The sequence below is a fragment of the Ornithodoros turicata genome, chromosome 5 (assembly GCF_037126465.1).
Source record: "Ornithodoros turicata isolate Travis chromosome 5, ASM3712646v1, whole genome shotgun sequence".
NCBI lineage: Eukaryota > Metazoa > Arthropoda > Arachnida > Ixodida > Argasidae > Ornithodoros > Ornithodoros turicata.
Window position 1 is genome coordinate 84,215,541 of NC_088205.1, and position 15,430 is coordinate 84,230,970.

The 15,430-nt window shown below is 45.6% G+C and overlaps 3 protein-coding genes across 3 annotated transcripts; 1 reads left to right on the forward strand and 2 right to left on the reverse strand.

Moving 5' to 3' along the window:
• Window positions 1-4,139: 4,139 nt before the first annotated feature.
• LOC135395120 (muscle LIM protein 1-like) lies at window positions 4,140-4,731 on the reverse strand. Its single transcript, XM_064626352.1, has 3 exons — window positions 4,575-4,731; window positions 4,342-4,516; window positions 4,140-4,278 (listed from the first exon to the last, which is right to left on the reverse strand). The coding sequence occupies exons 1-3, from the start codon at window positions 4,687-4,689 to the stop codon at window positions 4,248-4,250; spliced, it is 321 nt and encodes a 106-aa protein (XP_064482422.1). The 5' UTR covers window positions 4,690-4,731; the 3' UTR covers window positions 4,140-4,247.
• A 650-nt stretch (window positions 4,732-5,381) lies between these two features.
• Window positions 5,382-9,730, forward strand: LOC135395118 (small ribosomal subunit protein eS10-like). The gene is made up of 4 exons (XM_064626350.1): window positions 5,382-5,491; window positions 5,619-5,945; window positions 5,999-6,114; window positions 9,666-9,730. The coding sequence occupies exons 2-4, from the start codon at window positions 5,627-5,629 to the stop codon at window positions 9,702-9,704; spliced, it is 474 nt and encodes a 157-aa protein (XP_064482420.1). The 5' UTR covers window positions 5,382-5,491; window positions 5,619-5,626; the 3' UTR covers window positions 9,705-9,730.
• On the reverse strand, window positions 9,631-13,028 carry LOC135395119 (mitochondrial inner membrane protease subunit 1-like). Its single transcript, XM_064626351.1, has 4 exons — window positions 12,808-13,028; window positions 10,074-10,162; window positions 9,811-10,024; window positions 9,631-9,757 (listed from the first exon to the last, which is right to left on the reverse strand). Exons 1-4 carry the CDS (start codon window positions 12,904-12,906, stop codon window positions 9,719-9,721), a joined length of 441 nt encoding a protein of 146 aa, XP_064482421.1. The 5' UTR covers window positions 12,907-13,028; the 3' UTR covers window positions 9,631-9,718.
• Window positions 13,029-15,430: the final 2,402 nt, after the last annotated feature.

A 15,430-nucleotide genomic window follows, 5' to 3' on the forward strand; every position in this document is an offset into this window, starting at 1 on the left:
TCTTAGCCAACCTACCACTTATAACAGAGTCGTCGGCTCCGGTATCGATTAAGGCAATCATCTCATGGCCGTCGATGAGTATTTTCAGGTTATTGGTAAGTTTTCGAGCGTCGTGTTGGTGCTGCGTTGCTGTTCGTCGAGTTGGAGGAATTGTAACTTGTCGTCGGTCCGCAGCTTCACCTCCCGGAGCTGCAGTCTTCAGTTTTCCCGGTTACGGCTGCGCCACACAGGTCGTCTTGCCGGTGACGGTGAACGTGCTCTTCCTGGTGACCTGCTGCGGTGGGGGACGCTCGGGGACAGGTCGCGTCGCGAGCCAGCCAATTGAAGACTCTCTACGGCAGCAGCATGCTTCTGCTGACTCACGACGTGACCAGTCTCCGAGCTCGACGAATAGCAATACAGACCGCCGCGACGCTCAAAACCTTACCAGCGACCTGCAATTACTCATCGACGACCACGAGACAACTGCATTAATCGATAACGGCGCCGACGACAATGTTAAAGACGATGACGTGCGCTACGAGGCTTCGCAGGGTGCAAACGAAATGCGATAAGCTGACACAGGTTCTGGTATCGGGACGATGCCACGTCTACGGAGGGGGCAATGCCACGAATCATCTTCGAGAACCTTCCAGGGCAGGCGAAACGGTACATCTCACCCCGGCGCGGGCGTGAGTCGTGACGTTGCCCACATACGTGAGGCCGACAACGGCAAGCCCTATCACCACCACCACCCCGGCGCGTGCTGAAGAAGAAGCAAGAAGATTCCAGACACATCGCCTGCTCTCTGGCAAACGCACGTGCTGTTTCTAGACTTTTCGGCGCGACGCTTAAATGGTTGTGCGCTCCAGACTGGAGCATTCATTCTTTGGACTCTGTTGTGTTCAGAGAGCTATCGCTCTTGTGTTTTGCTACAAAGTAGTCTAATAAACCGTTCGCTGTTTATTCGACGACTCGCCGACCCATTTCGCTTCGTGACAATATGTACTATTGCTGTCCCATACGATGTCGTACGGCACCACTTCAAACGGGTGAAATATATGGTATACGATCCCACTTCATCCAAGACCTATATAAGTATCATATTTTACTCCATATGACTCCGTAAGAATCCATATTACCTACTTATGAGTTCATACGCGGCCCATATATATTAATATATGATCCATACGAATCTGTAAGGGAACCATACAAACTGATATAGGAACCATATGAGTCTCATACCGGAGTTTTCAATAGGGTTCAGTATGACATTGTAGTTGCTGTACTTAATATTTATTGTATGAATTGTATCTCTCCTGTTACGGCCCATCAAGGGTAAAAAAAGTATCAATAATAATGAGAAAATACAGGGCCTTGAGGGCGTACGCAAGTAGGTCCGTGTAACGGTTGGACATCTCCGTGTAACTTGGTGTGAGAGCAAACGCCACTCTGATATGTCGAGGACGTCCGTCGGAAAAATGTCCCAGGGAGATCCGAATTTCCGGGAAAAGGATACCCCTCCCAAGAACACACGCGGTCCTCAGGATGTCCTCAAAGTGTCATCACGTCCTCGTCCGTGATGGGATGAACGGAGGAGGTCCACAGGCTGTCATCATAGGAGCTTCCAGTGATTGTCATTTGCGTACATCCTGCGGTCGTCAACCGGAGGACAAGCACAGGAGAAGTAAATTATTTTAATACTGCGTTGTGCATTTTAATACCTGCTAGCCTGTAATCAACTTCCCGATTTATTTCTCATTACCCAATACAATCAAAGAAGGAGTGCTCATGCACAAATAAAAAAAAACGAACAAAAATATAAAATAAGAAGAGATATAGTGGCGCAAATACTGATCGTCGGATTTTAAAGGAATCCGTCCATGTGCAGCGTTTGACGTACACTAAAATACAGTTTGATAGACCTTTCACTGCGGTCTTGTTGCATGAGTGTTCGCAAAGGGTCCCTGGCAGGAGGTTGCGCGGAGCCTTTTATTTCCGAAGAGACAAAAAATAATAGCGTTTCACTGCTCAAGCTTCACTTACTATGCATGCATCAAACCAAAGCAGTAAGAAACACGGACACTACCTTGATAGCGATTTAGTACCCCAAGGAATTTCTCACTTCATTGTTGGTTATGTGCGAAATCAAGTTAAACTCAGATACCTCACCCTTTGTTTTGACTGAGATGCGAAGACTCCCGAATCTGCTGAAGTTCGGAAGGCAAGCAATAACTTGTATCTGTTCTGTCTTGGAAAGGAAATGCTGCTGCATCATATGCCTTTCTAAGTGGTTTCGCAGTGACCTAGGGGCCTTTTATATATACTATATCCCTTTGAAACTGTGACACTCATTGTTTGTGATGAGAAATACGCTGAACGAAATACAGATGAGAAACCACGAATGGTAGCTGGTGACCGAGGTTGAAAATATATAAAAAACACACACACACTGGGTGCTGCAAATGTGCCCTCACTTCCCAAAATAAATAATCCCAGAACGGTACTAGCCGCGTCATTTGGTAGCTCCCATAGGAGGTCCTGAGGATATGACGGGGAGTCTCACTTTGTCACATTTCTAACAAATTGAGGACCTGGTAGGGAAGTCCTGGGGATGTTATCCCTGTCTGCTGATGACTTTCCTCGGACGTACCTCGGAGGTCATTGTGTTCTTGGAACACTACGAAAAGTTTTGTTCCGTTTGGGCCGTATAGGTAAATATATTTTTTGTCCATCAGAGCGGGATAGTGAAATGTGCGTGTCGTTTCACTTATGACATGCGATACAAACCGCCGCCACACTTGGATGTCGGGAGTCTACGATGGGATGAATATACAGGGTGTTTGCTCTAACGTGTCCAGTAAAAGAAAAACAAGTGGCGCTTTTGAGAAGGTTGGCTTCAAGCGAGGCAGTTGGATAAACATTCTATTCCCGTCTTCCTCCTCATAGACAACGTAGAGGGGTAAGAAAATATGAAGGGACTCAACCCAAACCACTCTCAACGGGAACTAATCTCAACCGAAATAAATTGAAGCGGTTCAGATGTGACAGAGCGGATTGAGCCAAACAAATACGAAACCGAAACTGAAGAAAACAAAACCTTTTGGCTTCCTTTCGTCATCAGCACCACCTTGTACGCGAATTTTGTCGTCCAGCAACCCAAAGTTTTTATTTTGGGCTGTGAAAATAACGGCCAGTCCCTGAGCAAGTTGTAACACGGTGTATACGTTGAGTGAACATAGAGAGTACTGTATGCTACCGTAACACCTGAAATGCAGATCTGTAATTCAGTGCTGATGTGAACAACGTTTGTGTTATTTGAGAATCGTAAGGATGTAGTACTTGCTTTTCACCGTGTCCAAAATTCACTTTCCTGAACCGGTTCGGAGCTGAACCCGAACCAAAAAGGGATACCGAAACGGGCGGAATTCGCCTAAGTGGTGAATCCTACCAATGTGGGATTCACCTGATAATCGTGCTGTCACTTCCCTTCATCTCGCTCTAGATGATGGAAGTCGTTCGCCACGCCCTCGTACGGATCGAAATACAACAAGTAGTACGACTAAGAACAAAATAGTGCAAACAAAAAGTAGTATACACTACGAAAAGAGAGAAAAACTTAGGCAACAGACTAGGTTGACGACGAAAACGGACGCCAAATGCTAAAGTAAAGTTTCGTGTTAGCGCCGCGAAGCAACTAAAAGTAAAGTAGTTATATAACTGATAAAGTTGCAACACATTAAGCAAGAAGTAGTAATAATTAAAAGACACACCTTAACTGGTAAAGTGAGCGACGCTCCAAGTGAGAAGGAGGCATCCAGTTATCCTTTGTTTAAACGAATGCCAGATTCCACGTGAAATAAATGATTTTTGAAAATAATAATAAGCTTTACACAATATTCGCATGCTTTGTAGGCACGATCGAGTCGTCAACAACTATAATTGGCACAAGTTTGACGTAATTCGCTGTTTCGATGCATTTTGTATTTAAAAAATAAGAAAGAAAGAGAAAAGAATGATGAGACAATATAAAGACAGAGACGGCGGGAATAATCACCAAAGATGAAACGCCTATCCTGTCATTCGGGAAATAAGGTAATCGACTGATAGACACCAGCGAAAATTAGACGTGTATTTTCATAGGCACTTGCAAGTTTGGAGAGAGGCAATTTAATTTATTTCTTTAAATATACAGTCATAATGTACACTGGTGCCGTATAACAAAATAGCCGTGGTGACGATGATGATGACGTAAGGTCCGTTGCCTTTTAACCATACGTCGGGTCGTGGGGCTTGTTGCTGTAAAAGACATTTGCTGTGGATATGTGCTCTTTAGAGGAGCCGGCATCAAAAGGAACTTACGACATGGAGCACTCGGTGTTTCCAAGATGTTCACCCTTGTCCATGGACAGTGTACCGGCACCACCACCAAATCCGTAGCCCTTAGGTCCAAACTTTCGCCCGTAGCACTGCTTGCAGAAAATTTCTCCCGCGTGTTCCGTCGAGTTGGTGCTGTCCAGCCTCTTATGGCACAGACCTGTTGTAGGCACAGGTGAGTGAAAGACTGTAAAAGTAAAAACATGCATGTGACATACCGCACAGGAAGCAGGTCTTGTGCCACTTGGCACCAGCAGCCAGCATTTCTTCGGCCGCATACACAGATTTGCAGCACTTTGGGCACTTAGGCATTTCCACGGGCTTGAAAGGCATCTTTGTGCGTTGTTCGTCGGGCGACGTCTGCAGGTTGCGCCGGCGCTTCCATATTTCTAAGAGTTTGCACACGGCCCGCGATGCCTCCTGCGAGACATATTAGGGGGACGGCTCCGGTTTCCTACTCTCCTAATTTTGCTCTGACTCACTCACGTGCCATTCTGACGTCAGGGAGAGGGACGTCCCCGCCCGCACACACGGTAGTCATTCCAATCCAAAATAGATGTCTCTACGGCACAGAATGCAACTAATGTTAGAATAACAATATCGGAGATGATCCACCACGCTCGTGACGATCGTCCCACAATGCTACCGTATTTAGTTGATTCAGTTAGGCAACTTCACAGCTACGAATACAAGTCACAAAATTGTTATTTGCGTTGTGGTGAAAAGATGGCTAATAAGCCCTTATAAGAAAGAGCTCTCCAAGAAACTCTTATATGTTTCCTTCTCGCATCACGTTCACACTCCGCAGCGCTTGTTTTGAAAATGACTTTCGCAGGACAGATATATTCTCCGTTTTCTCAAGATGATATTTATTTGGTTGATCCACAGTGGCGAATGTTGTCGAAACGCTTCTATATTGATACCGAAACGTACTTCGTTACGACATTTTTGCCCTGGAACCCAAAGGGCTTTCACGAAGACATAGGACAAAGGCGTATTCCTTGCAGACGCCATCGACAAGCACTATGTGGGTGTTGTGCTGTTGTCTGGCAACACTGATGCTGACATCCGGCACTCAACAAACTTCCTTTTCCGGTTTGCATTCATAAGGTGGTGGACGCTGTCAAATTCCGAGGTAGGATTTCGATCCTTATAATCTGGCTTTTATTGACGCTTAAATCTCTTGGAGACTGTGGGAATTGTTTGTAACTCGGCGGTGTCGTCGGAATGCATATATATTGGATGATTTTTGCTGTACGCAGATAGCAAGATGTTGATGCCCAAAAAGGACCGTGTGGCTATCTACGAATATCTCTTCAAAGAGGGTGTGATGGTAGCGAAAAAGGATTTTCATGCTCCCAAGCACCCAGAGTTGGAAACTGTGCCCAATCTACATGTAATTAAGGCGCTCCAGTCCCTCAAGTCCCGGGGCTATGTGAAGGAGCAGTTTGCATGGAGGCATTACTATTGGTATTTGACGAATGAAGGTATTCAGTACCTACGTGACTTCCTTCATTTGCCACCCGAAATTGTGCCGGCTACCTTGAAGAAGCAATCCCGACAAGACGCGCCCAGTCGAAGGCCCAGGAGTAAGTCATCTTTGCTTTCTTTCCTTTTATTTATTAACCTTAATTGAATTCAGTGCCGGCGGAGATGCAAAGCAAGAGCGTGCCCGACGACCGCAGCGATTATCGTCGTGCGCCTGGTCTCGACAAAAAGGGAGAAGTTGGAGCTGGAACGGACACAAACTTTGACTTTGTAAGTGTTTGGTTGTGTTTTCTCGCTCAGGTTTTATTTCTTTGGAATTGCTTTCCACAGTCCATTTTGTGAGAATTTGGGAGTAGTCAAGTCACACAGGAGAGAGAGATGCAAACACTAACGGGAAACAACGTATAGACTGTGTTCACCTACGCCACTTTTCATGTTTGGGGCATTGAAAGATTTCTCAGTGCGGCAACCATGCGTACTTTTCGTAAAAAGAAAGTGTGAGAACGACAATGAGTCTTTGGGATAAAAGAAGGATTTTCAAAACACCATTCTAGGCGTTGTTCTTGGGCTGACTAGGGGATCAACTCTCTCCCGAGGAGCCCACAGTGCCATCTGTTGCACTTGTCCGGCGGCGTGATTAAAACGTCTGCTCAACAGAGGAGCAGTTTGCAGAGAGATTGAAATTGATTTGGCTATGTAGTTGACAAGTGTGATCTTTATTGCCATGACAAACCATCCATAGAGGCTGCACTGCTTTCCCTATAGCTTTCCACGCAAAATGGAAGACTCTGCAGCTTAGTGCCAAGAAGAAGCTTTTGTCAGTGTTTCCGCCGGGGTACTTAAGCTTATTGATTGCTCGAAATTATCTCACTCCTGTGCACCATTAACTCCGAGGTACTCAAAAACACCAAAGAAGCACTTTTTTTATCGTTCATTTTTATGCAATGTCTCAATTTGAACTACGTGCCTCGGGACTGGCGACAGGGCAAGGTCGTTCCAATTTTTAAGTCTCTTGATTGTCGCCGGATTTCTCTGACTAGTATTCCCTGCAAAATCCTCCAACATGCTATTTACTCAGCTATCTCATCTCGAACAGAAAAATTTTTCTCTCGCAAAACTCAGCTGTCGCTATTTACTTTTAAAGGGGCCATAAACAGGTACAAAAGGTGCACATTTCTTTGTGTTATATTATTGAAACTTAGGCAGTGAAAACTCCTTGCAATTACTAACGCTCAAAAACAAAAGGCATACGGATGAAATATTCACTGCACTCTTTCGCATTTTAGCTCTGCCCCGCGCTCTTAACTTTACGTCATTTTGACGTAGTGCTTTCCTCACCAATTACGATTGAGTGTACCACGTATGATTTTATTTCAAGTGCGGAATTGGACTAGATGAACGTGAATCCTCTTCTATTCAAAATCTAAACAATTACAGCCTCAAACTGAAAAAGAAATGCGTTTAATCGTACGCGCACTACGTTTTCTGGGCAGTAGCACGCAGCACACCACGAGCGTGAATGAATCTTAGATAAGTGCGCGATGGAACATCTTGGAATGGTTCCGACAACTGGACTTTGGTTTGAACATCACCAACGAAGGCCTCACCAGCTCGTGTGCTGGCCATGTCACATCATGACTGGGAGGAACCCGGGCTTGAATCGCGTCATGTGATAGCAGCCCAACTTTTGACGTTTGCGCCAGCCGGAGATGTTGAAGATGTCATGACGTTGAATTTCGGAACCACGGAGCGCAAAACATCGTTTCACACGAACAAACTGAGCGGTCCGACTCACAGCTGATAACGAAGTATGTTTATTGGCTGGTAATTTGAAACATCATGTGCGGCCCCCTGGTTGGACGCTACGTAGCCATGTGACGTGGTGGAGAGAGGCTCGCTGGTTACTCATCTTTGAAAGCAGTTATATGGCGAATGAAATGTATTATGATCTGCGTTATTTCGGAAATGTTTGGTGGCCTTTATTGTTAGCTCTAACAGCCCCTGCTATTTCTTATCTCCATTAATGATGTCCCATCTCATCCTCTATTAGTCATATGTCCTATTAGTACTATGTCCTTCTCTGATCAATTAGCACTCCAGCAGGACCTTGTGTCTACCTTTAACTGGTGTGTTACTTGGGGTCAATACTCTTAATGCTTCCGTTATATTTCCATGTCACGCTCTTGGTCACATAGGCCAAGATGTCATCCGTACAAATACTTTCTCCTCAAACCCTTCTTGGTCAGATCATATTCATACTATCGTTGGCGATGCAAATCGCAAGCTTGGTTTCATCCGTCACCACCTTCGACTTGCTCCACCTGAGGTGCGTACCAAACACAAGTTGGAATATGCATCAGTCAACACTTCTCGCTTTATTTTATTTTCCGTCCTCCTCTTGCACACCGTAGGAAATACTCTTGTCCGCGTTTATTTAATAAATTCTACTACACCACAACCATCCGACCTCGGTTCATCACTACGTCTCCTCTAGGATCGATCATGCCCATAAAATGGACCACATTCCATGTAACGGAATAACAGTAACACGATGAGGACTATCATACTAAAGACAGAACTGGCACCTCAAGTTTATTTTCATAATCCACCTACTCTGGAAGGTCACGTGAGAGAAAAACTCCGTTCCTGTAACCTCCGTTCTAGGCCTTGTCAACGTTGCAATTTTCATCTGCGATATTTGTGCATCAGTTGATTGAATTACTTGACACGATGCATTTTAATGGGCAGGATAGCCGCTTGATTTTTAAAAAATGGTAGTGGATTAAGTGCTTTCTGAGCTCCTTTTGTAAATGAACGGACTCCAAGTATGAATGTTGTGGGTAGTGTAAATAACAGCAGGGTGTGTTCTGGATGCTGTCCTAGCACCTGCAAGTGACTAAGCAGGAGAATTTCTCAATTGTTATTGCAAATGGCTTGGTCTTTGTTCGAATGGTGCTGCAATTGGATCATCTCTGAGCTCACAGAGAAGCATGAGTGAATTCTGTCATCTTCTGCCATTGTCATGACATGGAGGAGTAGTTAATGGGACTGTTCTCCTCGTTGACCAAATTGAGCATGAGTGAGCTTGTCAATTGACTGGAAAAATGCTCTCTTGTTGCTTCTGTAATGACCTTCCAAACATAGTGACCAATGTAGATGTCAATGCCTGTAGCTTAAATACATCATGGAAGCAAAACGTTTCGATGCACGGAAAACAGATCAAGTATATTAGTGAGGCCTCAGAGCTAGTCGTATTGGCCGACTGCTGCTTGCCGCTCAACCACTCATTGGATTTTCCAGGTAAAATAGCGGCATTCCTTAATTCTGCGCCCTTCGAGGTACCTACTTGAGTTTCATATTGCTGTGCCCTTCTTGACCTCTTACATAGGCCAGAATGCTGGTTTGGACCTCCCACGTCAAAGTCAAGAATGTCTTGTCAGAGCTCAGTCCCTTTGTAAACCAGTTGGGAATGAAGCCCAACTGGCAGGTGTGCGGGAAACTTGATTCTGCATCAGGGTGGCTTTACTTTCTAAGGGGGCTTATGTATGTTGGGAGTCATAGTCAATGGTGTAATGTAGCCGTTTCCTCTCCTGGTCAGAAAATGCCTCTTCCTTCATTGCGATGGCAGATATGGGTTCCCAGTTGGCTGAGAGAATTGGATGTGCACTAAATACAGTTAAAGGTGATGATAGCGATCTGGTTTGAATTGGCAAAAAGCATTTCATGATGGGTGCACAAAAGCTTTTAAAAGTGTACTTTCCTTCTCAACAGTTGTTTGTTGCTGTGCCTGTTGGTGAAAAGTATTTATTTTTCTTTTGCAGAGGGGTGGCTTTGGACGAGGCCGGGGGGCTCCACAGTAAACAATAAAAAGCCTTCATCTTGTAAAGACTGCTATTCTCTCTGGAGGCCACACCTACAGAAAGGGGGATGCAGACAGAGCTGCCCCAGAGCTTTCTTTCTACTTACCCTACACATAGCCCTGCCACGAAGAAGGCCCATTGGTACAGGACCGTATGTCCTTGAGTCTGTGGAATTTCCTTCATTGTCCCCTTGGAGCCAGACATGGCCAATGGGAACCACTTGTCCCGATGTCTGGATGTCCCCTGGAACAGCCTTGATGCGCTTGCAGACAAATTGTAAGGGATTGCTGGGACTCTTTGCTACCACGATGTCTCCCCTGCTGGTTGAGATGCTGGTTGAGCAGAGAAAGCAAACGCGAGATTTCTTACCTCTGGATGTTCCTCAGAGCAATGGAAACATGTTCAGTGAGGACGATGTCTCTCGTCTTGATGGTCGGTTCCATGGAAGCTCCTGAACACTGAAAACAATTGAACCTCATTCCTTACCCTCCTGTGACAGGAATACAGATGTCATTGAGGAGAAACCCTTATTGCATACATCCTATGTGGCCACTTTCTGGTTTCTCAAGGTTCTCTCATGGACACTGAGCACTTTCACAACTTACCTTCTGTACTGAATTTGTGGATTGATACCTCCAGTACCGTTCATCTTGCTTGCATGAGCATGTGGGTGACATGCAAAAGGGGTATTGCAGGCTAACCTCGTTAATTTAGAGTTTTAATACAGAAATATTTTGTGGTTCTCTAGTAGGAGGGGTGCAAAGCATGCTTTCCCTGGCCATGGACTGTATAGGTAGAGCACAGCACGGCCCGATGTCCCAGTGTGTGGATCCCGGCCTATTATTTTCAGGCGTGACATAAGCGTTTCTACCACTCGTCACAGAAATTTATAAGAAGAGAAGACATACAGTTTGACAGCACGAGACCAAATTATTACACTACCAAGTTTTTGTAGATGTAGAGGAAGCCATTGACAAACTCCTCCCAATCCTCTCTCCAAGCTTTGCTAACGTGTTTGTGCTTCAAGAATGTTGTCTAATCACACTCATAATGCAGTGTCCCTTGCTGATTTTGCAAATACTATGCAGAAGAATGACACAAGCACGTGATATGAAATAAGTCCTCCATTGCGGTCAGCCTTACTCTCGGAAACATGTTTGTTGGTCCGGGGGCCCGTGCAGGCTCTAACTGTGTGGGAGTTGATATATCTAAGAGAAATCATGATGCCTTGTGAATTGAACCTCTGTATGCAATAAGGGGATATGTCGAAAAATCCCAAACCTAGAAAACTGGCCTAATCTGATTGTCCGTCCCGGTTGACCCGTTTCTTACCCTCCTGTAGCGGGCCAATAAATTTTCTTTGGCAGGTATACATACTGGATCAGTCAACTTAACCCCTTATTGCATACAGAGGTTCAATTTTTCAAGAGTGCCCTTGTAGTCCCCTTTGGTACGCCCATGATTTTACCAGGCGGTTCATCTGGGCCACACTCGCGTTGTATTGAAACAGTTCTCCTGCGAGCAGCATAGAGCGGTGGCTCCCAAAGTGTGGTCCACTATGATCAAAGACAGTCTTGCATAGGGGTCACCCCATCCCTTCTCATTCCTTGCATGACTGTGCCTGTTTGTTCTTCTTTCTGATGTCGTCATGAATCATGCTTAAACTGGGGTCCTTGAGTGGAGTGCTTTGGGGGTTCCGACACAGCGATAAGTTTGGGAAACTAGTATCAAAACCTTTCCATAAGAATCTTGAAATCCCTTAATTAAATACTTGCATGGATTTCTTCCTCTGTCATGAGCATGAAGGATCACTCGTGAGAATGCTCAGTGTAGCGAACTGAAGAAACAGCTGGGCTCAGAGTGTGGGCGTATTTACTGCTATTGCCTCTTTGCAAACCATACTTGAGCAGGGTGTCTAGCAACCTGGAAAATCCAGGGAAATTTCCAAGAATAAATCACTAGTGCGGTTGAGTGGATCCCCCTGCTTCTGTTTGTTTGCATCCAACGTGGCCTCGTTCTTGTTTTGGTCGGGTCGCAGGCTACAATTTGGTTCATACCTGCCCACGTTTTATTTTTCATTATTACTGAATTTTGCCGGGTCTTTTTTTAAGTTCAATCTGGGTTACCCAGGGGTAACCATCGCTGGGCAAAAAAAAACTCTGCCATACTTCTGGTGATCGTATTTCTACTGAAAAATCGAGGTTAGCAGATACGGCGTTGTACAAGTCAAGGATGGAGTTGAACTAATGTTTTAATGGAATACCACAGCTGATGTAATCTTCGAGACTTCCCCGTTAAAACAATGGCCTTTAATCTGTGGATCCAACTGATTTTATTTGACAGGGTCTTATCGTCCTGCCCGGGCCCAGGATGTACTTGGGGGTTCATTTTACACAAAGAAGGGTAGCTCTTGATTAATTGAATGTAATCGAACTTGTCTCTGTTGGTGTAGGAAAAATGTGATCCAATAGCGAAATCTCGCAGTTAAAAAGGTCCAAAGGTTCGTGGAGGCAGATCCAATCTCGCTTTGTGGGGGGTGACCTCATGAGTGATCATGCTTGAAAAAGGACTTGTCCAGTGCTGCACAGGCCTGTACCACGATGACATTTTCCAAGTGCAAGTGCATACACTTTGGAGCGATTCTTCATCAAGCACGGCTCGAATATCCTGATTCATTGGGACAAGCTTAGTTTTTAGTCACCACAGCCGCGCTTTTCGCCCACGATGGCATTTGTTTGTCTACTACTGATAAAAGAACGCACAAAAAGCGAGCTTGTGCCGTAAATCCAGAAAGAAAAAAATATGAGGCTACTCACGTTTAGCGTAAGTTTTTCATGTTTAAATGTATATTGCACACGGAAGGTTTTTGGCACTTGTGAAAAAGGCCCATTGTCGGTACTTCCGTGGAACTTGAAAAGCGTCGAGATGTTGCCCGCAGAAACAACATTCCTTGCAAATATCTATCGTTGCCGATATTTCGCGGGAAAATGACCAAAATCACCGCAGTTAAACATAGGATCCTGCTGCTAGTGCCGTATCTTCAATTGTATCCTACGTATATGTTTGATGAATGTAGGATCAATGAGCCACATAGCACACTTACGATAACAAAGTCTGCACCAAATTCGACAATGCAATAAGCAACCGCTGCTGTCTGAATGCTACACTGCAACACACGAATGCATTTCTTGACAAAGTGCATTTCGAACCAAGATTGACCTTGGGGAACGGCGTATTCACGAAATAGTGGATAGGGGAGATAGTGGCTCTAGGCTCTAGCTCGTACTGTACTGCGTCGCTGGATGGGTGGATGTAGTGGCACCCCTGGTGAGAACCATGGTGAGTTACTCAGAGGCAATTAACTTTGCAACCCCCAAGCAAGCCCCAACCTCGCTATCGAAGGCGAGATGGCTTGGTCCACTTTTGCTTACAGAGATGCTCGCTCCAAATCCAGATACCTTGGACGGTTAATCCACAGCCCAGAAACCAGCTATATAAATCGTGTCTTCCGTTACATTCGCTACACACGCCACAAAACCCGGTGGGTGAAGAGGATCAACCAGATTGACCAGCAGAGGGACAGAGAATGGACCAGAATAATATCAAAAGAGATGAACCAAACCGAGGAAGAGCGCTGGCAGGCAGCAATGGGGAAAAAGAAAAGGTATAGAAGAAATAAACATCAACGGAACAATTCTACAGAGGAGACAACCGAAGCGGCCTACTCTTCCAAGCACGTACTGGATCATTGCCCACAAGGAAGCGCATTCAACAACTTTTCCATACCGACAACGCAGAATGCATACTTTGCATGACGGGCGAAGACGAGGACCTCCACCACATAATGTATTCATGTCGGGCACTACTACCAACGAAACCAGAACCGCTCCAAAGACTGCTAGGCTTTGAGAGAGCTACAAAGAGACACCTGGAGGCTTGGGAAAAAGAATGCAAAATAATTAACGCATTGCAAACATCAGCCACATCGGGACTGGCGTGACCCATCTCCGAAGGCGTCGTTTTATAGTCTTTCAAGCACTAAGTTTTGAAGCTTTTAAGTACAAATTATTGACAGCATGCTCTGAATGGGCGACTGTTTGAAAAAGCAGAGTTATATTTCGGATTTAACCAGTACAAAGAACGTGTACGGGCTCTTGTATGGCCTCTTGCCACGGCTAGCTCTTGCAGCGTCGATCCCTCTGCATCGGCGGCGGCAGCGAGGCTTATGCACTCGGCGGCGGCGCACACAGATCATAAAGCAGACAGACGTCGGTGGCGCAGCGGCTCGACGTGGCGCGAAACTCAAAAGGTCAACGATGATCTGTCCCCTCTATGTTGTTCCAGCCTCAGAACATCAGTTTATCTCTTGTTCGAAAGGTCAGTCTGCTTTTGATTTTGAAGATCGCGCGAAAAAAGAAACATCGATACATCCATGGAAAAACAGTGCTCGAACGTCGACAAGACAGAAAGTAGAGTTCAACAATTGGAAGAAAGAGTCTCTGCGCTGATTTATCGAATAACTAAACATAATTTGGCAACTATCCATCCATGGATAATCTGGAAACTGAAAATAGCAAACTGCGTGATGCTGTCAGACATGCTGAGGAAGTTCTGCACGACAAGCCAAGTCAGATAGCGATAAAACAGAGAAGGACATTACTGAAAATCTAGAAAATGGCGGGCTACAAGTCTCGTATGCCAAAAAGCAAGCTGAGAAAAGGGGTTCGCCCAATCACTCCAGCGATCCAGGTCAAATAGCCCAACCCACGACAGGCCGGGTGACCGAAGAAAGGGACCGAATACACAAAGGGGCAAAGCCGGACAAAGGTCAGAGCCAGCGCACTAGGTCGTAGGTCTTGCTAGTAGGGGACTCTAACGTCAATCGAATGAAGACGTTCTATCTACAACAAATCAGGAAAGAGTTAAAGTAGTTGCTCAACCGGGAGCTTCTCGAAACAACCCATTCGCTGCCTTATCTCACCCTTCTCGAAAGGACGTTTAGCGGAACGACTTTCATGTTTTATCCCATGTTAAAACGTCCTTTCTCGATCGGAATACTCTTCCCGGTTAGTCCAATTTGGCAAAAGAGGTAGAGCACGGTTGCCCCAGGACAAAACTCTGTGGACATTGACCCATGTAAGGCATTGACCTGAAAGTTTCCAGGGGCGGATTTAAGGCTCCCCTTATACGGCTGTGTTCCCTATGTAAAAACCCTATCTCCTGGATGATGCTGTGCCGTAAAGCTGGGGACACAACACATTTGAGTCTATATGTTGCATCAATAAATATGCATTTAGCCTATCAAAAATGTGTTAGTTTTTCTGGAATAACGGGCGCCAGGTATGAAAACCAGTAGAAGTCAATGGTAGCCAGGGCCGGCCGAAAGGCGAGCCAAACGGAGAGGTTGCTGATTGGCTGGCTGCTATGCATCACGACGCATTTTCATTGGTCGTATGTCCAGTGTTGCCTGAATTATCTCAAACTATGGGTGCTATATGGACCGTGCGACACCTAAAGGGGGCGCGGTGCTCCGTCGCGACAGCGCCACCAGTGGCGGTCTTGGAAGTATCCGACGTGATACCACGTCCCCCGTTCTATGCATTCTCAAGTAGAACCGTAGCTTGCGTGGCGACCGCCGTAATTAGAAGGGCTAATTTCGAAGTGCAAATAATGTGGAACCTTTCTGGGGCGCGAACGAAGCGAATGGAGACACACTGAACAGAAGC

What these genes read in the sequence shown, in the direction of transcription:
- LOC135395118 (XM_064626350.1), top strand. Translation starts at nt 5,627, where the DNA reads ATGTTGATGCCCAAAAAGGACCGTGTGGCTATCTACGAATATCTCTTC. An exon ending in GCCCAGTCGAAGGCCCAGGA is followed by an intron (nt 5,946 to 5,998) that starts GTAAGTCATCTT and finishes AATTGAATTCAG; the next exon opens with TGCCGGCGGAGATGCAAAGC. An exon ending in CGGACACAAACTTTGACTTT is followed by an intron (nt 6,115 to 9,665) that starts GTAAGTGTTTGG and finishes TTTCTTTTGCAG; the next exon opens with AGGGGTGGCTTTGGACGAGG.
- LOC135395120 (XM_064626352.1), bottom strand. Translation starts at nt 4,689, where the DNA reads ATGCCTTTCAAGCCCGTGGAAATGCCTAAGTGCCCAAAGTGCTGCAAA. An exon ending in CAAGACCTGCTTCCTGTGCG is followed by an intron (nt 4,517 to 4,574) that starts GTATGTCACATG and finishes TGCCTACAACAG; the next exon opens with GTCTGTGCCATAAGAGGCTG. An exon ending in AACACCGAGTGCTCCATGTC is followed by an intron (nt 4,279 to 4,341) that starts GTAAGTTCCTTT and finishes TGTCTTTTACAG; the next exon opens with CAACAAGCCCCACGACCCGA.
- LOC135395119 (XM_064626351.1), bottom strand. Translation starts at nt 12,906, where the DNA reads ATGCACTTTGTCAAGAAATGCATTCGTGTGTTGCAGTGTAGCATTCAG. An exon ending in TTGGTGCAGACTTTGTTATC is followed by an intron (nt 10,163 to 12,807) that starts GTAAGTGTGCTA and finishes AATTGTTTTCAG; the next exon opens with TGTTCAGGAGCTTCCATGGA. An exon ending in GTGGCAGGGCTATGTGTAGG is followed by an intron (nt 9,758 to 9,810) that starts GTAAGTAGAAAG and finishes CCCTTTCTGTAG; the next exon opens with GTGTGGCCTCCAGAGAGAAT.